At 47.6% G+C, this 25,777-nt stretch overlaps 1 protein-coding gene across 1 annotated transcript in view; it reads right to left on the reverse strand.

Moving 5' to 3' along the window:
* The window catches only part of COL4A5 (collagen type IV alpha 5 chain), a 1,021,631-nt gene that overhangs the window by 637,966 nt on the left and 357,888 nt on the right, over positions 1 to 25,777 (reverse strand). Inside the window, exons 23-24 of the mRNA XM_069211570.1 lie at positions 13,023 to 13,075; positions 12,661 to 12,849 (exon numbers count right to left, since the gene is read on the reverse strand). Of these exons, the coding sequence (XP_069067671.1) occupies positions 12,661 to 12,849; positions 13,023 to 13,075 (242 nt within the window). The remainder of the gene's footprint in view (positions 1 to 12,660; positions 12,850 to 13,022; positions 13,076 to 25,777) is intronic.

Raw genomic sequence — 25,777 nt, forward strand, 5'->3', positions numbered from 1 at the left:
TCCCTGGGGAGTAACCTCCTGCTAATGAAAGCAACAGGCTGGTCAAGGCCATCATCATTTGTTTGGGACAAAACTGCCCCTATCCCATGTTCAGAGGCATCTGTCTGCACAATGAACTGCTTAGAATAATCTGGAGCTTTTAGAACTGGTGCTGAGCACATTGCTTGTTTCAGGGTGTCAAAGGCCTGTTGGCATTCTACAGTCCAGTTCACTTTCTTGGGCATTTTCTTGGAGGTGAGTTCAGTGAGGGCTGTCACAATGGATCCATATCCCTTCACAAACCTCCTGTAGTACCCAGTCAAGCCAAGGAATGCCCTGACTTGAGTCTGGGTTTTTGGAGCTACCCAGTCCAGAATAGTCTGGATCTTGGGTTGGAGTGGCTGAACTTGGCCTCCACCTACAAGGTGGCCCAAGTAAACCACAGTTCCCTGCCCTATCTGGCATTTGGATGCCTTGATAGAGAGGCCTGCAGATTGCAGAGCCTTCAAAACCTTCTTCAGGTGGACCAGGTGATCCTGCCAGGCGGAGCTAAAGACAGCAATATCATCAAGATAAGCTGTGCTAAAGGACTCCAAGCCAGCAAGGACTTGATTCACCAACCTTTGGAAGGTGGCAGGGGCATTCTTTAAACCAAAGGGCATAACAGTAAACTGATAATGCCCATCAGGTGTGGAGAATGCTGTTTTCTCTTTTGCTCCAGGTGCCATTTTTATTTGCCAGTACCCTGCTGTCAAGTCAAAGGTACTTAAGAATTTGGCAGCACCTAATTTGTCTATGAGCTCATCAGCTCTGGGAATTGGAGGGGCGTCTGTCTTGGTGACAGAGTTGAGCCCTCTGTAGTCCACACAAAACCTCATCTCTTTCTTTCCATCTTTGGTGTGAGGTTTGGGGACTAAGACCACTGGGCTAGCCCAGGGGCTGTCAGAGCGCTCAATTACTCCCAATTCCAGCATCTTGTGGACTTCCACCTTGATGCTTTCCTTAACATGGTCAGACTGTCTGAAAATTTTGTTTTTGACAGGCATGCTGTCTCCTGTGTCCACATCATGGGTGCACAGGTGTGTCTGACCAGGGGTTAGGGAGAAGAGTTCAGGAAACTGTTGTAGGACTCTCCTACAATCAGCTTGCTGTTGGCCAGAGAGGGTGTCTGAGTAGATCACTCCATCTACTGAGCCATCTTTTGGGTCTGATGACAGAAGATCAGGGAGAGGTTCACTCTCTGCCTCCTGATCCTCATCTGTGACCATCAACAGATTTACATCAGCCCTGTCATGGAAGAGCTTAAGGCGGTTCACATGGATCACCCTCTTGGGGCTGCTGCTTGTGCCCAGGTCCACCAGGTAGGTGACCTGACTCTTCCTTTCTAGCACTGGGTAAGGGCCACTCCATTTGTCCTGAAGTGCCCTGGGAGCCACAGGCTCCAGAACCCAGACTTTCTGCCCTAGTTGGAACTCAACCATTGCAGCCTTTTGGTCATACCAAAACTTCTGGAGCTGTTGGCTGGCTGTAGGAAGTTGGCTCTGTATGTGCTATTTCAAAGTAAGGAATAGCATGCACAGAGTCCAAGGGTTCCCCTTAGAGGTAAAATAGTGGTAAAAATAGATAATACTAATGCTCTATTTTGTGGTAGTGTGGTCGAGCAGTAGGCTTATCCAAGGAGTAGTGTTAAGCATTTGTTGTACATACACATAGACAATAAATGAGGTACACACACTCAGAGACAAATCCAGCCAATAGGTTTTGTTATAGAAAAATATCTTTTCTTAGTTTATTTTAAGAACCACAGGTTCAAATTTAACATGTAATATCTTGTTTGAAAGGTATTGCAGGTAAGTACATTAGGAACTTTGAATCATTTCAATTGCATGTATACTTTTCAAGTTATTCACAAATATCTACTTTAAAAGTGGACACAGTGCAATTTTCACAGTTCCTGGGGGAGGTAAGTTTTTGTTAGTTTTACCAGGTAAGTAAGACACTTACAGGGTTCAGTTCTTGGTCCAAGGTAGCCCACCGTTGGGGGTTCAGAGCAACCCCAAAGTTACCACATCAGCAGCTCAGGGCCGGTCAGGTGCAGAGTTCAAAGTGGTGCCCAAAACGCATAGGCTAGAATGGAGAGAAGGGGGTGCCCCGGTTCCGGTCTGCTTGCGGGTAAGTACCCGCGTCTTCGGAGGGCAGACCAGGGGGGTTTTGTAGGGCACCGGGGGGGACACAAGCCCACACAGAAATTTCACCCTCAGCAGCGCGGGGGCGGCCGGGTGCAGTGTAGAAACAAGCGTCGGGTTTGCAATGTTAGTCTATGAGAGATCAACGGATCTCTTCAGCGCTCTAGGCAGGCAAGGGGGGGCTTCCTCGGGGAAACCTCCACTTGGGCAAGGGAGAGGGACTCCTGGGGGTCACTTCTCCAGTGAAAGTCCGGTCCTTCAGGTCCTGGGGGCTGCGGGTGCAGGGTCTTTTCCAGGCGTCGGGACTTAGGTTTCAGAGAGTCGCGGTCAGGGGAAGCCTCGGGATTCCCTCTGCAGGCGGCGCTGTGGGGGCTCAGGGGGGACAGGTTTTGGTACTCACAGTCGGAGAGTAGTCCGGGGGTCCTCCCTGAGGTGTTGGTTCTCCACCAGCCGAGTCGGGGTCGCCGGGTGCAGTGTTGCAAGTCTCACGCTTCTTGCGGGGAGTTGCAGGGTTCTTTAAAGCTGCTTCTTGAAACAAAGTTGCAGACTTTTTGGAGCAGGTCCGCTGTCCTCGGGAGTTTCTTGTCGTCGTCGAAGCAGGGCAGTCCTCAGAGGATTCAGAGGTCGCTGGTCCCTTTGGAAGGCGTCGCTGGAGCAGAGTTCTTTGGAAGGCAGGAGACAGGCCGGTGAGTTTCTGGAGCCAAGGCAGTTGTTGTCTTCTGGTCTTCCTCTGCAGGGGTTTTCAGCTGGGCAGTCCTTCTTCTTGTTGTCGCAGGAATCTAGTTTCTAGGTTCAGGGAGCGCCCTTAAATACTCAATTTAAGGGCGTGTTTAGGTCTGGGGGGTTAGTAGCCAATGGCTACTAGCCCTGAGGGTGAGTACACCCTCTTTGTGCCCCCTCCCAAGGGTAGGGGGTCACAATCCTAACCCTATTGGGGGAATCCTCCATCTGCAAGATGGAGGATTTCTAAAAGTTAGAGTCACCTCAGCTCAGGACACCTTAGGGGCTGTCCTGACTGGCCAGTGACTCCTCCTTGTTGCTTTCTTTGTTCCCTCCAGCCTTGCTGCCAAAAGTGGGGGCCGTGGCCGGAGGGGGCGGGCAACTCCAGCAAGCTGGAGTGCCCTGCTGGGCTGTGACAAAGGGGTGAGCCTTTGAGGCTCACCGCCAGGTGTTACAGCTCCTGCCTGGGGGAGGTGTTAGCATCTCCACCCAGTGCAGGCTTTGTTACTGGCCTCAGAGTGACAAAGGCACTCTCCCCATGGGGCCAGCAACATGTCTCTAGTGTGGCAGGCTGCTGGAACTAGTCAGCCTACACAGACAGTCGGTTAAGTTTCAGGGGGCACCTCTAAGGTGCCCTCTGGGGTGTATTTTGCAATAAAATGTACACTGGCATCAGTGTGCATTTATTGTGCTGAGAAGTTTGATACCAAACTTCCCAGTTTTCAGTGTAGCCATTATGGTGCTGTGGAGTTCGTGTTTGACAAACTCCCAGACCATATACTCTTATGGCTACCCTGCACTTACAATGTCTAAGGTTTTGTTTAGACACTGTAGGGGTACCATGCTCATGCACTGGTACCCTCACCTATGGTATAGTGCACCCTGCCTTAGGGCTGTAAGGCCTGCTAGAGGGGTGTCTTACCTATACTGCATAGGCAGTGAGAGGCTGGCATGGCACCCTGAGGGGAGTGCCATGTCGATTTACTCGTTTTGTCCTCACTAGCACACACAAGCTGGCAAGCAGTGTGTCTTTGCTGAGTGAGAGGTCTCCAGGGTGGCATAAGACATGCTGCAGCCCTTAGAGACCTTCCTTGGCATCAGGGCCCTTGGTACTAGAAGTACCAGTTACAAGGGACTTATCCGGATGCCAGGGTCTGCCAATTGTGGATACAAAAGTACAGGTTAGGGAAAGAACACTGGTGCTGGGGCCTGGTTAGCAGGCCTCAGCACACTTTAAATTGTAAACATAGCATCAGCAAAGGCAAAAAGTCAGGGGGCAACCATGCCAAGGAGGCATTTCCTTACACTGGCCTCAAGGTTTTTGCTTGCCTTTTCCATGTACTCTGCCATTCTAGAGCGAAGGCCAAGTACATAGTCCACTATGTCCTGTTTAGGCTCATGAAGAGGTCTCTCCCAGCCTTCTTTAACAAGAGCAAGTGGTCCCCTTACAGGGTGACCAAACAGAAGTTCAAAGGGTGAGAATCCTACTCCCTTCTGTGGCACCTCTCTGTAAGCGAAAAGAAGACATGGCAAGAGGACGTCCCATCTCCTTTTGAGCTTTTCTGGGAGCCCCATGATCATGCCTTTTAATGTCTTGTTGAATCTCTCAACTAAGCCATTAGTTTGTGGATGGTATGGTGTAGTGAATTTGTAAGTCACTCCACACTCATTCCACATGTGTTTTAGGTATGCTGACATGAAGTTGGTACCTCTGTCAGACACCACCTCTTTAGGAAAACCCACTCTGGTAAAGATACCAATGAGGGCCTTGGCTACTGCAGGGGCAGTAGTCGACCTAAGGGGAATAGCTTCAGGATACCTAGTAGCATGATCCACTACTACTAGGATGTACATATTTCCTGAGGCTGTGGGAGGTTCTAGTGGACCAACTATGTCCACACCCACTCTTTCAAAGGGGACCCCCACCACTGGAAGTGGAATGAGGGGGGCCTTTGGATGCCCACCTGTCTTACCACTGGCTTGACAGGTGGGGCAGGAGAGGCAAAACTCCTTAACCTTCTGGGACATATTGGGCCAGTAGAAGTGGTTGACTAACCTCTCCCACGTCTTGGTTTGTCCCAAATGCCCAGCAAGGGGAATATCATGGGCTAAGGTCAGAATAAACTCTCTGAACGACTGAGGCACTACCACTCTCCTAGTGGCACCAGGTTTGGGGTCTCTGGCCTCAGTGTACAGGAGTCCATCTTCCCAATAGACCCTATGGGGGTCATTACGACTCCCGCCGGACGCGGTGACCGCGCGCCTGGCGGGAGCCGCCAAAATACCGTACCGCGGTCGCAAGACAGTGCAGACAGTGAAATACAAGCGGGCCCTCTTACGGGGGCCCCTGCAGTGCCCATGCCATTGGCATGGGCACTGCAGGGGCCCCCAGGGGCCCCGCGACACCCCCTACCGCCATCCTGTTCCTGGCGGGCGAACCGCCAGGAACAGGATGGCGGTAGGGGGTGTCAGAATCCCCAAGGCGGCGCAGCATGCTGCGCCGCCTTGGAGCATTCTGACGGGCAGCGGAAAACCGGCGGGAGACCGCCGGTTTTCCTGCACTGACCGCGGCCAAAGCGCCGCGGTCAGAATGCCCTAAGGGGCACCGCCAGGCTGTCGGCGGTGCTCCCGCCAACCGCGAGCCTGGCGGTCACAGACCGCCAGGCTCGTAATGAGGGCCTATGTGTTCCATTTTTCTTGCCCTTGGACTCTTCAGCAGCTTGCTGCCTAAGGCCTTCAAGAGAGGGACAGGTTTCCTGTCCCTTACACAGCTCCTCCCTTGAGGGTCCCCCTGGGCCTAAGAGCTCAACCTGATAAGGTTCAAGCTCCAAAGGCTCAGTTCCTTCAGAGGGCAGAACTTCTTCCTAAGAAGATAGGTTCTCTTTTTCTAACTGTGTTGCAGTTGGTTTCCCAACTGACTTTCCTTTTCTCTTGGTAGGCTGGGCCTTTCTTCCAGACTCCAGCTCTACTTTTTCACCCTGTGCCTTGCATTGTGCTCTTGTTTTTACACACACCAGTTCAGGGATACCCAGCATGGCTGCATGGGTTTTTAGTTCTACCTCAGCCCATGCTGAGGACTCCAGGTCATTTCCAAGCAGACAGTCTACTGGGATGTTTGAGGAGACCACCACCTGTTTCAGGCCATTGACCCCTCCCCATTCTAAAGTTACCATTGCCATGGGATGTGCTTTAGTCTGATTGTCAGCGTTGGTGACTGTATAGGTTTTTCCAGTCAGGTATTGGCCAGGGGAAACCAGTTTCTCTGTCACCATGGTGACACTGGCACCTGTATCCCTCAGGCCCTCTACACTTGTCCCATTAATAAAGAGCTGCTGCCTGTATTTTTGCATGTTAGGCGGCCAGGCAGCTAGTGTGGCTAAATCCACCCCACCCTCAGAGACTAGAGTAGCTTCAGTGTGGACCCTGATTTGCTCTGGGCACACTGTTGATCCCATTTGGAGACTAGCCATTCCAGTGTTACCTGGATTGGAGTTTGGAGTGGAACTTTTCTTGGGACAGGCCTTGTCTCCAGTTTGGTGTCCAGACTGACTACAGTTTCGACACCAGGCCTTTTTGGGATCAAAGTTTTTACCCTTGTACCCAGGATTGTTTTGTGAAGAGGCTCTGGGCCCACCCTCCTGTGCAGGTTTTTGGGGGCCTGTAGAAGACTCTTTACTATTTTTATTTTTGGTTGTCTCACCACCTTTCCCCTGGGGAGGTTTTGTGACCCCTTTCTTTTGGTCACCCCCTGTGGAAGTTTTGGACACCCTAGTCTTGACCCAATGGTCCGCCTTCTTTCCCAATTCTTGGGGAGAAATTGGTCCTAGGTCCACCAGATGCTGATGCAGTTTGTCATTGAAACAATTACTTAACAGGTGTTCTTTCACAAATAAATTGTACAGCCCATCATAATTACTTACACCACTGCCTTGAATCCAACCATCTAGTGTTTTTACTGAGTAGTCTACAAAGTCAACCCAGGTCTGGCTCGAGGATTTTTGAGCCCCCCTGAATCTAATCCTATACTCCTCAGTGGAGAATCCAAAGCCCTCAATCAGGGTACCCTTCATGAGGTCATAAGATTCTGCATCTTTTCCAGAGAGTGTGAGAGTCTATCCCTACACTTTCCTGTGAACATTTCCCAAAGGAGAGCACCCCAGTGAGATTTGTTCACTTTTCTGGTTACACAAGCCCTCTCAAAAGCTGTGAACCATTTGGTGATGTCATCACCATCTTCATATTTAGTTACAATCCCTTTAGGGATTTTCAACATGTCAGGAGAATCTCTGACCCTATTTATGTTGCTGCCACCATTGATGGGTCCTAGGCCCATCTCTTGTCTTTCCCTTTCTATGGCTAGGATCTGTCTTTCCAAAGCCAATCTTTTGGCCATCCTGGCTAACTGGATGTTCTCTTCACTGGAGTTATCCTCAGTGATTTCAGAGTTGTTGGTCCCTCCTGTCAGGGAACCTGCATCTCTGACTATTATTTGTGGAGTCAGGGCTTGAGAAGCCCTGTTCTCCCTAAGTAGGACTGGAGGGGGGGAATTTCCCTCCAAGTCACTATCTTCATCCTCTGTGTTGCCATCCTCAGAGGGGTTTGTTTTTTCAAACTCTGCCAAAAGCTCCTGGAGCTGTACTTTGGTAGGTTTGGAGCCCATTGTTATTTTCTTTAGTTTACAGAGTGACCTTAGCTCTCTCATCTGTAGATGGAGGTAAGGTGTGGTGTCGAGTTCCACCACATTCACATCTGTGCTAGACATTATGCTTCTAAAAGTTGGAATACTTTTTAAGAATCTAAAACTGGTTCTAGAATCTAATTCAAACTTTTAACAAACTTTTAAACTCTAAAAGAAATGCTAACAGGGACTAACACAAGTCCCTAGCAGGACTTTAAAGAATTTAGAAAACTTTTCAAATTGCAAAAATCAATTTCTAATGACAATTTTGGAATTTGTCGTGTGATCAGGTATTGGCTGAGTAGTCCAGCAAATGCAAAGTCTTGTACCCCACCGCTGATCCACCAATGTAGGAAGTTGGCTCTGTATGTGCTATTTCAAAGTAAGGAATAGCCTGCACAGAGTCCAAGGGTTCCCCTTAGAGGTAAAATAGTGGTAAAAAGAGATAATACTAATGCTCTATTTTGTGGTAGTGTGGTCGAGCAGTAGGCTTATCCAAGGAGTAGTGTTAAGCATTTGTTGTACATACACATAGACAATAAATGAGGTACACACACTCAGAGACAAATCCAGCCAATAGGCTTTGTTATAGAAAAATATCTTTTCTTAGTTTATTTTAAGAACCACAGGTTCAAATTTAACATGTAATATCTTGTTTGAAAGGTATTGCAGGTAAGTACATTAGGAACTTTGAATCATTTCAATTGCATGTATACTTTTCAAGTTATTCACAAATAGCTATTTCAAAAGTGGACACAGTGCAATTTTCACAGTTCCTGGGGGAGGTAAGTATTTGTTAGTTTTACCAGGTAAGTAAGGCACTTACAGGGTTCACTTCTTGGTCCAAGGTAGCCCACCGTTGGGGGTTCAGAGCAACCCCAAAGTTACCACACCAGCAGCTCAGGGCCGGTCAGGTGCAGAGTTCAAACTGGTGCCCAAAACGCATAGGCTTCAATGGAGAGAAGGGGGTGCCCCGGTTCCGGTCTGCTTGCAGGTAAGTACCCGCGTCTTCGGAGGGCAGACCAGGGGGGTTTTGTAGGGCACCGGGGGGGACACAAGCCCACACAGAAATTTCACCCTCAGCGGCGCGGGGGCGGCCGGGTGCAGTGTTAGAACAAGCGTCGGGTTCGCAATGGAAGTCAATGAGAGATCAAGGGATCTCTTCAGCGCTGCAGGCAGGCAAGGGGGGGCTTCCTCGGGGAAACCTCCACTTGGGCAAGGGAGAGGGACTCCTGGGGGTCACTTCTGCAGTGAAAGTCCGGTCCTTCCGGTCCTGGGGGCTGCGGGTGCAGGGTCTTTTCCAGGCGTCGGGACTTAGGTTTCAGAGAGTCGCGGTCAGGGGAAGCCTCGGGATTCCCTCTGCAGGCGGCGCTGTGGGGACTCAGGGGGGACAGGTTTTGGTACTCACAGTCGTAGAGTAGTCCGGGGGTCCTCCCTGAGGTGTTGGTTCTCCACCAGCCGAGTCGGGGTCGCCGGGTGCAATGTTGCAAGTCTCACGCTTCTTGCGGGGAGATTGCAGGGGTCTTTAAAGCTGCTCCTTTGGATAAAGTTGCAGTCTTTTTGGAGCAGGTCCGCTGTCCTCGGGAGTTTCTTGTCGTCGTCGAAGCAGAGCAGTCCTCAGAGGATTCAGAGGTCGCTGGTCCCTTTGGAAGGCGTCGCTGGAGAAGAGTTCTTTGGAAGGCAGGAGACAGGCCGGTGAGTTTCTGGAGCCAAGGCAGTTGTTGTCTTCTGGTCTTCCTCTGCAGGGGTTTTCAGCTAGGCAGTCCTTCTTCTTGTTGTTGCAGGAATCTACTTTTCTAGGGTTCAGGGTAGCCCTTGAATACTAAATTTAAGGGCGTGTTTAGGTCGGGGGGGTTAGTAGCCAATGGCTACTAGCCCTGAGGGTGGGTACACCCTCTTTGTGCCTCCTCCCAAGGGGAGGGGGTCACAATCCTAACCCTATTGGGGGAATCCTCCATCTGCAAGATGGAGGATTTCTAAAAGTTAGAGTCACCTCAGCTCAGGACACCTTAGGGGCTGTCCTGACTGGCCAGTGACTCCTCCTTGTTATTCTCATTATTTTCTCCGGCCTTGCCGCCAAAAGTGGGGGCCGGGGCCGGAGGGGGCGGGCAACTCCACTAGCTGGAGTGTCCTGCGGTGCTGTGACAAAGGGGTGAGCCTTTGAGGCTCACCGCCAGGTGTTACAGCTCCTGCCTGGGGGAGGTGTTAGCATCTCCACCCAGTGCAGGCTTTGTTACTGGCCTCAGAGTGACAAAGGCACTCTCCCCATGAGGCCAGCAACATGTCTCTAGTGTGGCAGGCTGCTGGAACTAGTCAGCCTACACAGATAGTCGGTTAAGTTTCAGGGGGCACCTCTAAGGTGCCCTCTGGGGTGTATTTTGCAATAAAATGTACACTGGCATCAGTGTGCATTTATTGTGCTGAGAAGTTTGATACCAAACTTCCCAGTTTTCAGTGTAGCCATTATGGTGCTGTGGAGTTCGTGTAAAACAGACTCCCAGACCATATACTCTTATGGCTACCCTGCACTTACAATGTCTAAGGTTTTGCTTAGACACTGTAGGGGTACAGTGCTCATGCACTGGTACCCTCACCTATGGTATAGTGCACCCTGCCTTAGGGCTGTAAGGCCTGCTAGAGGGGTGTCTTACCTATACTGCATAGGCAGTGAGAGGCTGGCATGGCACCCTGAGGGGAGTGCCATGTCGACTTACTCATTTTGTTCTCACTAGCACACACAAGCTGGTAAGCAGTGTGTCTGTGCTGAGTGAGAGGTCTCCAGGGTGGCATAAGACATGCTGCAGCCCTTAGAGACCTTCCTTGGCATCAGGGCCCTTGGTACTAGAAGTACCAGTTACAAGGGACTTATCTGGATGCCAGGGTCTGCCAATTGTGGATACAAAAGTACAGGTTAGGGAAAGAACACTGGTGCTGGGGCCTGGTTAGCAGGCCTCAGCACACTTTCAATTGTAAACATAGCATCAGCAAAGGCAAAAAGTCAGGGGGCAACCATGCCAAGGAGGCATTTCCTTACAATTACTGTTTTAATTCAAAGTTCCATACTTACCTGTGTGAAGTACCTTACAATGTATGTACTTACCTAAATTCTGAATCTTGTGGTTTTCAAATAAATTAAGAAAATAATATTTTTCTATATAAAAACCTATTGGCCTGGAGTTTAGTCTTTGAGTGTGTGTTCTCATTTATTGCCTGTGTGTGTACAAGTGCTTAACATTACCCTCTGATAAGCATACTGCTCGATCACACTACCACAAAATAGAGCATTAGTATTATCTAATTTTGTCACTATCAACCTCTAATGGGAACCATTGGACTCTGTGCACACAATCTGTCACTTTGAGATAGTATATACAGAGCCAACTTCCTACACACCATGTAACCAGAAACATAATGGCTCTACCTATGGTCAAAGTCCAAAACGAAACACTTTACTATAGTTGAGGAACGTTTCTAGGCTCAACAACCAGAATGCAGAATAACGCAGAGCATGTGAATCTATAATAGGTTAATGCTGCAAAAAACATTCTGGCTACCAGTCTGCTACAAAACACTCTTGCTCCTCTGCTTGATGGCTGTTTTACTGTGGAGCTATATTTTTCCAGAACAGAAATTATGCCAAAAGTATAGAGCTACATAAAAGGCATTAGCTTTCAGGATTGGCGGTCGCCGCAATCAGAGTGGTAATCCATGATTGCTAACAAATATGCATTCAGTGAGGCAAGCCATTCGCTCCAATTTTTATCTGATGAGATTAAAGATATTATATTTGAGTCTAAGGTATCTAACAAACATACTAGTATATTGTTGGCAAAGTATCTGCACAAACCACTTTGTGATCATGTTGACAAAGAGTAACAACAATGTACAGGAATTCATCTTAACCAGCTGTAGGGAGGAGTTATGTGTCTACCAGCACACTATATGTCAAATGTAATTTAAAGCATAAAAAATGATCCAACATCAATTCAAGATAGCAGAACAAGCCTTGTCATTGGTGTTCAGAATGAAACTTTTAATCGGGAAGTACACAGCATTTGAAATTATTCAAGCTGAGTAGTTTGTGTACTTCACCCAATTTCACAATTGTTGGTGGTATACCTTGGGATGGACGTTTTTTGCACACAGCAAAGTACTTCTATCAGCTTTTTCACTCACTTTTTTACACTTAACAAAGTTTGTTAAGCTAAGTCTTCAAAGTTTAAAATAAGAACTTGGAGTAGGGAGACGTTTTGAACACCCTAGTCGTGATCTATATTACACTGCTGACAAATAACCATGAACTAACATGCATGGCAACCTTTAAAAAAGAAAATAACAATTCACGAATGTCGTATTTTTGTATTTTAAAAATATCAACTTATCAACTTATTGTGGAAAAAATGCTGACAACCAGAATATCATGAAGATAAATGTGTATATGTAAGTATAGATTTACAATTCTTATGTACCTAAAACATACAAATCAAGATACATACTGCATCTACCTAAATAGCTTCACAGTATTTCGGTTAAAGATATTTTTGCCACAATAGTTTGGCAAGTGAGAATAAAGCATTGCTATTCTGCGCATAGACGTTTAAAAAGGATAGTTCTTTTACACAACCAGACCCACACGATTTCTTAAAATGTACCTGGTCCAGCTTCTTTCCCATAAATTCTAAACTCTGCAGTATGGTAAATAATACGTAGAACGCATCTCTCGTGGATACATAAAAGACATAAACAGCTTACTTGACAATCATAAAACAACTGAAATGTGGCTGTTCAAGAGAATTTTATCCTAAACCATTTGATCTTGTGCAGGCATCTTGAGGTTTAGTGTGGTGTGCACACCATCAAAACCTCGAAGTAGCTGTTCCTTCTAAATGGAAAACATCTATTATTTACATATGTACTAATATTTGGAATGTTATCATGGCTTTAACGTCCAAATATTTTAGCAGACATTTGCAGTTGGCTATCATATGTGCATGGCTATTGTTTTCAAAAGTTATAACTAAATATTCAGGTAATATTCCACAGCACTGCACACTAATCATCATAGGTTTTACAAATCAGTGATAAAAAGATACTTACAGGTTCACCTTTCGGACCTAGAAGGCCAGGAAAGCCATCTCGTCCAGGGCGTCCATCCAAACCAGGGTTACCTGGAGGTCCCGGAAAACCAGGGTCACCCTTTTCTCCTTTTATTCCAATGCCAAATGAATCTCCAGGGTCACCTTTTGTGCCAGGTGTACCAGGGGGGCCCTGTCTTCCTGGAAGACCCTGATAGACAAAGGACAAACAAAGCTTGCACTGTATTTTTATGAAACAATCATATTTTAGTCAAGTGAATGTGGCAGGTTACTAAACATAGTGGGAATCATTTTACAGTCAAGACTCCGGATAATACATTCAAATCACAACAGAAACTATCTGAAACTATATAGAAGTCTTACCGTTGATCCCGGAGGACCAGTTGGGCCGGACAGTCCTTGATCACCTTTTTGTCCTAGATAAGAAGAAGGGACAAACAAAACAACAAACGATGTTTTAAGACTAAGGTCAAATAAAATAAACTTTGTAAATCTCTCTCTAAAAAAAAAAAAAAAAAAAAAAACGACAAAGGCACACATTTTAGAAACAGTACACAATGTGAGGATGCTCTATCTAAAAATAGAGCTCACCTGTGTTTTAGACCAATGAAAGGCTCGTCATTATAAAAAAAAAGTGCCATTCCAAGTATTCGAAATCGAAAAGACAAGCAGCACCTTACTTACCTGTAACAATAGTTTTGCAGGTTCAAACTATTTTAGATTAACATGATGTGTATTTCGGGGGGAATCTACTTGTTGGATTCAGAAACATATGTAGCTGTGAAGGATGTTTGGCTGAAACAAGTTTGCTGCTATTTACAAAACAAATAATGTCACTTTGCACAAAAAGGCATGTATTAGAGATATGTATGTCCTGTGCCGTCTTTCGTCCTTGAACAGAGGACTTACAAAGATATATGTTTTATCATTAACTATTACCCTGTTGATAAACAAACAGTAACAATAGTGCTCTGCATATTTATTAATAAATACAGAGCTTGTAAGGTATTATTCCCTTCCATGTTCTGTATTGCTTAGTAAATAAGAAAAGCATGTAAACCAGAGTGCCATTTTTTCATTGTCAATAAGGACAACTGTCCAACCTAAAGATAGGAATGGCTCCCCTGCATGTTGGCACTGATACAAATAGATATCCCCAGTGGTAACAAGCACATATACTGAAATGGTTAGTTACTTATGTGTGTAGTTTTGCAAATTGAATATCCGTCTGTATTCACATCCTGTGCATTATTCTACCATCTAGTTGTTTAGTTTTAATCCTTTTGCCATTTTTGTTGTTTGGGTGTTGTCGGTCCCCATTTGGTGGTATGTCTGTTCCCTTGTTACATCATCAGACATATGATCTGGAAGCCCCTGTGTGTGATCGCCTTTGTCAGATTCTTTCTCTGTGTTTTATTAAGTTGGTGACCTTTTTCCATGTTTTTCTTGAGCTTCCCGTCCGTTGGGTTAATATTCTTCCCATCCATTTTCTGTTTGTAACACACCTCATTTCTTGGGGTGGTGGATGGATCACGTGTGAATTCAGAAAATTCTTCAAGCTGCAAAAATAGGTAAGTAACCATTTGGTCTTGCAGTGTGAATGTTTTCTGGATTTACACCCTGTGCATTGATTTAGTAACAGTATTATTATTTTTGGTGGTTGGGCTGAAATGTTTTCGTGCTTGCAAACAGATTTTTTTAATACACTTGGACCCACCTGTGGTTCCTTATTAATTTGAAGGCAATAATGTTTAGTGAATGTGTGTATAAATGTCCAAGTGGCTGCCATACATATGTCACTTACAGCAACCCCCCACTTTTTGCCTGATACTGATGCTGACTTGACTGAGAAGTGTGCAGGGACCCTGCTAACCAGGCCCCAGCACCAGTGTTCTTTCACCTAAAATGTACCATTGTCTCCACAATTGGCACAACCCTGGCACCCAGGTAAGTCCCTTGTAACTGGTACCCCTGGGTACCAAGGGCCCTGATGCCAGGGAAGGTCTCTAAGGGCTGCAGCATGTCTTATGCCACCCTAGGGACCCCTCACTCAGCACAGACACACTGCTTGCCAGCTTGTGTGTGCTGGTGGGGAGAAAATGACTAAGTCGACATGGCACTCCCCTCAGGGTGCCATGCCAACCTCACACTGCCTGTGGCATAGGTAAGTCACCCCTCTAGCAGGCCTTACAGCCCTAAGGCAGGGTGCATTATACCACAGGTGAGGGCATAGGTGCATGAGCACTATGCCCCTACAGTGTCTAAACAAAACCTTAGACATTGTAAGTGCAGGGTAGCCATAAGAGTATATGGTCTTGGAGTCTGTCAAAAACGAACTCCACAGCTCCATAATGGCTACACTGAATACTGGGAAGTTTGGTATCAAACTTCTCAGAATAATAAACCCACACTGATACCAGTATTGGATTTATTATAAAATGCACACAGAGGGCATCTTAGAGATGCCCCCTGTATTTTACCCAATTGTTCAGTGCAGGACTGACTGGTCTGTGCCAGCCTGCTGCTGAGAGATGGGTTTCTGACCCCATGTGCTGAGGGCCTTTGTGCTCTCTGAGGACAGAAACAAAAGCCTACTCTGGGTGGAGGTGCTTGACACCTCCCCCTGCAGGAACTGTAACACCTAGCAGTGAGCTTCAAAGGGTCCAGATTCGTGTTACAATGACCCTGGGCACTCCAGCTAGTGGAGATGCCCGCCCCCTGGACACAGCCCCCACTTTTGGCGGCAAGTCGAGGGGAGATAATGAGAAAAACAAGGAGGAGTCACTGGCCAGTCAGGACAGCCCATAAGGTGTCCTGAGCTGAGGTGACTCTGACTTTTAGAAATCCTCCATCTTGCAGATGGAGGATTCCCCCAATAGGATTAGGGATGTGCCCCCCTCCCCTCAGGGAGGAGGCACAAAGAGGGTGTAGCCACCCTCAAGGACAGTAGCCATTGGCTACTGCCCTTCCAGACCTAAACACACCCCTAAATTCAGTATTTAGGGGCTCCCCAGAACCTAGGAAACTAGATTCCTGCAACCTAAGACGAAGAAGAACTGCTGAGCTGAAAAACCTGCAGAGAAGACGGAGACACCAACTGCTTTGGCCCCAGCTCTACCGGCCTGTATCCCCACTTCTAAAGAAACTGCTCCAGCGACGCGTTCCACAGGGTCCAGCGACCTCTGAAGCCTCAGAGGACTACCCTGCATCTAGAGGGACCAAGAACTCCCGAGGACAGCGGCTATGCTCCACAAAGACTGCAACTTTGCAACAAAGAAGCAACTTTGAAACAACACATGTTTCCCGCCGGAAGCGTGAGACTTTGCACTCTGCACCCGACGCCCCCGGCTCGACTTGTGGAGAACAAACACTACAGGGAGGACTCCCCGGTGACTGCAAGCCCGTGAGTAGCCAGAGTTGACCCCCCCTGAGCCCCCACAGCGACGCCTGCAGAGGGAATCCAGAGGCTTCCCCTGACCGTGACTGCCTGCTTCAAAGACCCGACGCCTGGTAAGGACACTGCATCCGCAGCCCCCAGGACCTGCAGGATCCGACCTCCAGTGCAGGAGCGACCCCCAGGTGTCCCTCTCCCTTGCCCAGGTGGTGGCTACCCAGAGGAGCCCCCCCCTTCCCTGCCTGCATCGCTGAAGAGACCCCTTGGTCTCCCATTGGATTACATTGCGAACCCGAAGCCTGTTTGCACTCTGCACCCGGCCGCCCCCGTGCCGCTGAGGGTGTACTTTCTGTGTGGACTTGTGTCCCCCCCCAGTGCCCTACAAAACCCCCCTGGTCTGCCCTCCGAAGACGCAGGTACTTACCTGCTGGCAGACTGGAACCGGGGCACCCCCTTCTCCATTGAAGCCTATGCGTTTTGGGCACCACTTTGACCTCTGCACCTGACCGGCCCTGAGCTGCTGGTGTGGTAACTTTGGGGTTGCCCTGAACCCCCAACAGTGGGCTACCTTGGACCCAATTTTGAACCCCGTAGGTGGTTTACTTACCTGCAAAACTAACAAACACTTACCTCCCCCAGGAACTGTTGAAAATTGCAAAGTGTCTAGTTTTAAAATAGCTATATGCCATTTGTGTGAAAACTGTATATGCTATTTTGCTAATTCAAAGTTCCTAAATCCCTAATTGAAGTACCTTTCATTTAAAGTATTGTTTGGAAATCTTGAACCTGTGGTTCTTAAAATAAACTAAGAAAATATACTTTTATATACAAAAACCTATTGGCCTGGAATTGTCTTTGAGTGTGTGTTCCTCATTTATTGCCTGTGTGTGTACAACAAATGCTTAACACTACCCTCTGATAAGCCTACTGCTCGACCACACTACCACAAAATAGAGCATTAGAATTATCTCTTTTTGCCACTATTTTACCTCTAAGGGGAACCCTTGGACTCTGTGCATGCTATTTCTTACTTTGAAATAGTACATACAGAGCCAACTTCCTACACAGAGCTTTCCTGATTCCTTTATTCTTTTCTGGATATTATGGGTGTCATTATGACCCCAGCAGTCGGAATTCCTTCCCTATCACTGGCCCCCCCCAACACTCCCCAGACGCCCCCCACCACCCTCTTCATCCACGCTCCCCCTCCCTTCCAACCTCCCATACACACACACACACACACACACACTCAGACACACAATCATTCACACAGACACACACACACACACAACACTCCCCGCACCCCTCCCCTGTCGGAAACATGACTTACCTGCATCCATACATACACGAATGCATCCATTCATTCACAAAACATCCGTACACACATCCACACTGACACACAGACACGCATTCACACACATGCATACACGCACACAAACAACACTGCACACACACTCACATTCAGGCACACACTCGAACACTCATTCACACATCCCCACACACACACAACACTCCCCGCCCCCCTCCCCTGTCGGAAACCTGACTTACCTGCATCCAGGCGGTCTTCCGGCAGGGGACGAGATGAGGTGCTGGTACCGGCAGCAGCGCCCGCCAGCAGAACACCACCAGGCCATATTATTTGTCATAATACGGCTGGCGGCGGTCTACTGGCGTGGCACTGCTGGTGGTAGCAGCGCCACCTTACCACCATCCGTCAGTATGGCCACAGCCAGATTTCCACTCTTCTTGTTGCGGAAGTCTGGCTGTGGTCATAATTTGGAGAATGGATGTTAGCTGCGGCAAAAAAAATTTGGAGGCTGTCGTTGTGGCAGTAGGCAGTTTTTACCGCTAAAGACATGATGAGGGTCTATATGACTGCTCTACGGACTTTTAAAGTATGGAATTCCTTTTCTGTTTGTGTCTTTGATTGCTGGAAAACCCCCAGCAGTTGCATAATTTGATACACATGTGTTGGAAGTTGGCTCTGTATATAGTATCCCAAAGTGAGAGATAGTGTGCACAGAGTCCAAGGATTACCCTTAGAGGCTGAATTTGGCAAAGTTAGATAATTCTAATGCTCTATTTTGTAGTAGTGTGGTCAAGCAGTAGGCTTATCAGAGGGCAGTGTTAAGCATTTGTTGTACACACACAGGCAATAAATGAGGAACACACACTCAAAGACTTAACTCCAGGTCTATAGTTTTTATATAGAAAAATATACTTTCTTAATTTTTTTTAGAACCACAAGATTCAACATTTGAAGTAAATACATAAAATGCAAGGTACTCCACACAGGTAAGTAAGGAACTTTGAATTTGAGCAGTAATATACACAGTATAGGAAAAATGGCAATAAGCTATTTTAAGAGTGGACACAGTGCAAAAATCAACAGTTCCTGGGGGAGGTAAGTATTGGTTAGTTTCTCAGTTTCCTGGGCATAGACAGCCCACCGTTGGGGGTTCAAGGCAACCTCAAAGTCACAGCACCAGCCTCACAGGGCCGGTCATGTGCAGAGGTCAAAGGAGGGCCCAAAACCCTCCGGCGCCTATTGAAGAACAGGGGTGCTCCGGGTCCAGTTTGCCAACAAGTGAGTACATGCCTCTTCAGAGGGCAGACCTGGGAGGTTTTGTAGAGCACTGGAGGGCGACACAAGAGTAGGCACACAAAATACACCTTCAGCGGCACTGGGGCGGCCGGGTGCAGTGTGCTTAGCAGGCGTCAGATTTTCAATAGAAATCAATGGAGGGACCCGGGGGTCACTCTAACGCTGCAGGCAGAGCACAAGGGGGGCTTCTCGGGCCAGCCACCGACTGGGCTAGGCAGAGGGCCGCCTGATGGTCACTCCTGCACTGAAGGTCTGTTCCTTTCGGGGCTGGGGGCTGCAGGTGCAGTCCTTGGTCCAGGCGTCGGGTTCTTTGTTCCAGGCAGTCGCGGTCATGGGGAGCCTCTGGATCCTCTCTGCATGCTTCCCTGTGGGGATACAAGGGGGTCGTCTCAGGTTACTCACAAGGTCACAGTCACCTGGGAGCCCTCTCTCCAGTGTTGGTTATCTGGAGCTCGAGCCGGGGGCATCGGGCGCAGAGTGTGAAGTCTCACGTTTCCGGCGGGAAGAGTGAGTTCTTCAGAAGTTGCTAAAAAGTTGCAAAGTTGTTGCTGTTTTTGAACAGTGCTGCTGTTCTCAGAAAGTTTCTTGGTCCTTCGATTCAGGGCAGTCCTCTGAGGCTTTAGAGGTCGCTGGTCCCTGTCGGATGCGTCGCTGTGTAGGTTCTTTAAGTCTGGAGACAGGTCGGTAGGGCTGGGGCCAAGTTAGTTGGTGTCTCCGTCGTCTCTGCGGGGGTTTCAGGTCAGCAGTCCATCTTCTTGTTGTAGGTTGCATGAATCTAATTTCCTGGGTTCTGGCGTGCCCCTAAATAATAAATTTAGGGGAGGGATGTGTTTAGGTCAGGAGGGCAGTAGCCAATGGCTACTGTCCAGGAGGGTGGCTACACCCTCTTTGTGCCTTCTCCCTGAGGGGAGGGGGGCACATCTCTAATCCTTTTGGGGGAATCCTCCAATCTAAAGATGGAGGATTTCTAAAGGTAGGGGTCACCTCAGCTCAGGGCACCTTAGGGGCAGTCCTGACTGGTGGGTGACTCCTCCTTGTTTTTCTCATTATCTCCTCAATCTTGCTGCCAAAAGTGGGGGCAGTGGCCGGAGGGGCAGGCATCTCCACTAGCTGGGATGCCCTGGGGTGCTGTAACAAAAGGCATGAGCCTTTAAGGATCACCGCCAGGTGTTACAGTTCCTGCAGAGGGAGGTGAGAAGCACCTCCACCCAGTACAGGCTTTGTTCCTGGCCCCAGAGGGACAAAGGCACTCTCCCCATGTGGCCAGAAACTGGTTGTGGCAGGCTGGCAGAAACTGGCCAGCCTAGCACTAGGAGTCGGACTGGTATTCAGGGGGCATCTATAAGATGCCCTCTGGGTGCATTTTACAATAAATCCCATACTGGCATCAGTGTGCATTTATTGTGTTGAGAAGTTTGATATCAAACTTCCCAGATTTCAGTGTAGCCATTATGGAACTGTGGAGTTCGTGTTTGACAAACTCCCAGACCATATACTCCTATGGCTACCCTGCTCTTACAATGTCTAAGGTTTTGCCTAGACACTGTAGGGACATAGTGCTCATGCACATATGCCCTCACCTGAGGTATAGTGCACCCTGCCTTACGGCTGTAAGGGCTGCTAGAGGGCTGACTTACCTATACCACAGGCAGTGTGAGGTGGGCATGGCACTCTGAGGGGAGTGCCATGTGGACTTAGGCATTTTCTCCCCACCAGCACACACAAGCTGTGAGGCAGTGTGCAGAGTGAGGGGTGCCCAGGGTGGCATAAAACATGCTGCAGCCCTTAAAGACCTTCCCTGATAGCAGGGCCTTTGGTACCAGGGGTACCATTTACAAGGGACTTATCTGGGTGCCAGGGCTGTGCCAACTGTGCGAACAAAGGTACAGTTTAGGGAACGAACACTGGTACTGGGGCCTGGTTAGCAGGCTCCCGCACACTTTCAATCATAACTGGCATCACCAACAGGCAAAAAGTTAGGGGGTAACCATGTCAAGGAAGCATTTCCTTACAACATGGAAATGTGATAAGACCTTCAACAGAAAATGGGGGTTAGCTCACATGACCACTCTGTATTTTTGAATATATAAGTACGGATCTTGTGAGGTTGGCACTTGTGCTTCACTTCCCTACACAGTGATGTAATTGCAATAATAAATGCTGTTTAGTGATAGGTGTAGGAGGCTGGCTTTTAAGAGCCCAGGTATCCCTTATAAGTGGACAGGGGCTTGTCCTAGCAATCCCAAGGTACTCTCTTAGGGGGTACTGTGGTCGAGCAGCATTAGACTTAACTGAGAGGACTGTTAGACATCTGCTGCATGCATACAGTCAATAAGTGATACACATGACTCAATATGGAGATCCACAAATATTTATAAAAGTAGCACCTTATTGAAAATGTCACTTACCCAGTGTACATCTGTTCGTGGCATTAGTCGCTGCAGATTCACATGTTTGGCACAGTCCGCTGCCTGGTGTTGGGCTCGGAGTATTACAAGTTGTTTTTCTTCGAAGAAGTCTTTTTGGTCACGGGACCGAAGGACTCCTCCCTCCTCGGCTCCATTGCGCATGGGCGTCGACTCCATCTTAGATTGTTTTCCCCGCAGAGGGTGAGGATGGAGTTGTTTGGTATAAATAGTGCCCATGCAATGGAGTGAATATGTATGTACGTTAAGAGTTTCTAATAATTATTTACAAATGTTCAGATGTTTAAGATTTATGATCTACTTCTAAACGGCTACAGGCTTCCCGGGGAGGTGGGAGGGTACATGTGAATCTGCAGCGACTAATGCCACGAACAGATGTACACTGGGTAAGTGACATTTTCAGTTCGATGGCATATGTTGCTGCAGATACACATGTTTGGCATAGACTATAAAGCAGTTACCTCCCCTAAAAGCGGTGGTTTAGCCTGTAGGAGTTGAAGTAGTTTGGAATAATGTTCTTGATACAGCTTGGCCCACTGTAGCTTGTTGTGCATTTAGTACGTCTACACAGTAGTGTTTAGTAAACGTATGAGGCGTAGACCAGGTTGCAGCCTTACATATTTCGCTCATAGGAATGTTTCCTAGAAAGGCCATTGTAGCACCTTTCTTTCTGGTTGAGTGTGCCTTTGGTGTAATAGGCAATTCTCTTTTGGCTTTAAGATAGCATGTTTGAATGCATCTGACTATCCATCTAGCAATGCCTTGTTTAGAGATTGGATTTCCTATGTGTGGTTTTTGAAAAGCTATGAACAGTTGTTTTGTTTTCCTGATTAGCTTTGTTCTGTCAATGTAATACATTAGTGCTCTTTTGATGTCTAATGTATGTAGTGCCCTTTCAGCCACAGAATTTGGTTGTGGGAAGAACACTGGCAATTCTACTGTTTGATTTAAATGGAATGGTGAGATTACTTTTGGCAGAAATTTTGGATTTGTTCTTAGAACTATTTTATTGTTGTGTATTTGAATAAATGGTTCTTGTATGGTAAATGCCTGTATTTCACTTACTCTTCTGAGGGATGTGATTGCAATGAGAAATGCGACCTTCCAGGTTAGATATTGCATTTCACAGGAATGCATGGGTTCGAAAGGTGGACCCATGAGTCTTGTTAAGACGATGTTAAGATTCCATGAAGGAACTGGTGGTGTTCTTGGTGGTATAATTCTTTTTAGCCCTTCCATGAATGCTTTAATAACTGGTATTCTAAATAGAGACGATGAATGAGTAGTTTGTAGGTAAGCAGATATTGCTGCGAGGTGTATTTTTATAGATGAAAAAGCGAGATTTGCTTTTTGCAAATGTAGTAAGTATCCTACTATGTCTTTAGTAGAGGCATGTAATGGTTGTATTTGATTGGCATGGCAGTAGTAAACAAATCTTTTCCACTTAGATGCATAGCAGTGTCTAGTGGAAGGTTTTCTAGCTTGTTTTATGACCTCCATGCATTCTTGTGTGAGGTCTAAGTGTCCGAATTCTAGGATTTCAGGAGCCAAATTGCCAGATTCAATGATGCTGGGTTTGGATGCCTGATCTGTTGTTTGTGTTGTGTTAACAGATCTGGCCTGTTGGGTAGTTTGACATGCGGTACTAGTGAAAGGTCTAGTAGAGTTGTATACCAAGGTTGTCTTGCCCATGTGGGTGCTATCAGTATGAGTTTGAGTTGGTTTTGACTCAACTTGTTTACTAGATATGGAAGGAGAGGGAGAGGGGGAAAAGCGTACGCAAATATCCCTGACCAACTCATCCATAGAGCATTGCCTTGTGATTCGCGGTGTGGGTACCTGGATGCGAAGTTTTGGCATTTTGAGTTTTCTTTTGTTGCGAACAAATCTATCTGGGGTGTTCCCCAAATTTGAAAGTACTTGTTCAGAACCTGGGGGTGAATTTCCCATTCGTGGACTTGTTGGTGGTCTCGCGAAAGGTTGTCTGCTAGTTGGTTTTGTATTCCTGGAATAAATTGTGCTATTAGGCGAATGTTGTTGTGAATCGCCCACTGCCAAATTTTTTGTGTTAGGAGGCACAATTGTGTTGAGTGTGTTCCTCCTTGTTTGTTTAAATAATACATTGTTGTCATGTTGTCTGTTTTGACAAGAATGTATTTGTGTGTTATTATGGGTTGGAAGGCTTTTAACGCTAGAAATACTGCTAACAGTTCTAGGTAATTGATATGAAATTTTGTTTCGTGTATATCCCATTGTCCTTGAATGCTGTGGTGATTGAGGTGTGCTCCCCACCCTGTCATGGAAGCATCTGTTGTTATAACGTATTGAGGCACTGGGTCCTGAAATGTCCGCCCTTTGTTTAAATTTTTGCTGTTCCACCATAGAAGCGAGAGGTATGTTTGGCGGTCTACCAACACCAGATTTTGAAGTTGACCCTGTGCCTGTGACCATTGTGATGCTAGACACTGTTGTAAGGGTCGCATGTGTAGTCTTGCGTTTGGGACAATGGCTATGCATGATGACATCATGCCTAGAAGTTTTAGCACAAATTTTGCTTGTATCTTTTGGTTTGGAAACATAGCACTTATTACCTTGTGGAATGCCTGCACTCTTTGTGGACTTGGAGTGGCAATTCCTTTTGATGTGTTGATGGTTGCTCCTAGATATTGTTGTGTTTGACACGGTTCTAGGTGTGATTTTGTATAGTTGATGGAAAACCCCAGTTTGTGAAGGGTTTGTATGACAAATGTGGTGTCGTTTGCGCATTTTTTTACTGTGTTGGTCTTGATTAGCCAATCGTCTAGGTAAGGGAACACATGTATCTGTTGTCTCCTGATGTGTGCTGCTACTACTGCTAGACATTTTGTGAACACTCTTGGTGCAGTTGTTATTCCGAATGGCAACACCTTGAATTGGTAATGTATTCCTTTGAATACGAACCGTAGGTACTTTCTGTGAGAAGGGTGTATTGGTATATGTAAGGAAATGCCTCCTTGGCATGGTTGCCCCCTGACTTTTTGCCTTTGCTGATGCTATGTTTACAATTGAAAGTGTGCTGAGGCCTGCTAACCAGGCCCCAGCACCAGTGTTCTTTCCCTAACCTGTACTTTTGTATCCACAATTGGCAGACCCTGGCATCCAGATAAGTCCCTTGTAACTGGTACTTCTAGTACCAAGGGCCCTGATGCCAAGGAAGGTCTCTAAGGGCTGCAGCATGTCTTATGCCACCCTGGAGACCTCTCACTCAGCACAGACACACTGCTTGCCAGCTTGTGTGTGCTAGTGAGGACAAAACGAGTAAATCGACATGGCACTCCCCTCAGGGTGCCATGCCAGCCTCTCACTGCCTATGCAGTATAGGTAAGACACCCCTCTAGCAGGCCTTACCGCCCTAAGGCAGGGTGCACTATACCATAGGTGAGGGTACCAGTGCATGAGCATGGTACCCCTACAGTGTCTAAACAAAAACCTTAGACATTGTAAGTGCAGGGTAGCCATAAGAGTATATGGTCTGGGAGTTTGTCAAACACGAACTCCACAGCACCATAATGGCTACACTGAAAACTGGGAAGTTTGGTATCAAACTTCTCAGCACAATAAATGCACACTGATGCCAGTGTACATTTTATTGTAAAATACACCCCAGAGGGCACCTTAGAGGTGCCCCCTGAAACTTAACCGACTATCTGTGTAGGCTGACTAGTTTTAGCAGCCTGCCACAAACCGAGACATGTTGCTGGCCCCATGGGGAGAGTGCCCTTGTCACTCTGAGGCCAGTAACAAAGCCTGCACTGGGTGGAGATGCTAACACCTCCCCCAGGCAGGAATTGTCACACCTGGCGGTGAGCCTCAAAGGCTCACCTCCTTTGTGCCAACCCAGCAGGACACTCCAGCTAGTGGAGCTGCCCGCCCCCTCCGGCCAGGCCCCACTTTTGGCGGCAAGGCCGGAGAAAATAATGAGAAAAACAAGGAGGAGTCACTGGCCAGTCAGGACAGCCCCTAAGGTGTCCTGAGCTGAAGTGACTCTGACTTTTAGAAATCCTCCATCTTGCAGATGGAGGATTCCCCCAATAGGGTTAGGATTGTGACCCCCTCCCCTTGGGAGGAGGCACAAAGAGGGTGTACCCACCCTCAGGGCTAGTAGCCATTGGCTACTAACCCCCCAGACCTAAACACGCCCTTAAATTTAGTATTTAAGGGCTACCCTGAACCCTAGAAAATCAGATTCCTGCAACTACAAGAAGAAGGACTGCCTAGCTGAAAACCCCTGCAGCGGAAGACCAGAAGACGACAACTGCCTTGGCTCCAGAAACTCACCGGCCTGTCTCCTGCCTTCCAAAGATCCTGCTCCAGCGACGCCTTCCAAAGGGACCAGCGACCTCGACATCCTCTGAGGACTGCCCCTGCTTCGAAAAGACAAGAAACTCCCGAGGACAGCGGACCTGCTCCAAGAAAGGCTGCAACTTTGTTTCCAGCAGCCTTGAAAGAACCCTGCAAGCTCCCCGCAAGAAGCGTGAGACTTGCAACACTGCACCCGGCGACCCCGACTCGGCTGGTGGAGATCCAACACCTCAGGAGGGACCCCAGGACTACTCTGATACTGTGAGTACCAAAACCTGTCCCCCCTGAGCCCCCACAGCGCCGCCTGCAGAGGGAATCCCGAGGCTTCCCCTGACCGCGACTCTTTGAATCC

Source organism: Pleurodeles waltl, chromosome 2_1, assembly GCF_031143425.1.
Source record: "Pleurodeles waltl isolate 20211129_DDA chromosome 2_1, aPleWal1.hap1.20221129, whole genome shotgun sequence".
Lineage (NCBI taxonomy): Eukaryota > Metazoa > Chordata > Amphibia > Caudata > Salamandridae > Pleurodeles > Pleurodeles waltl.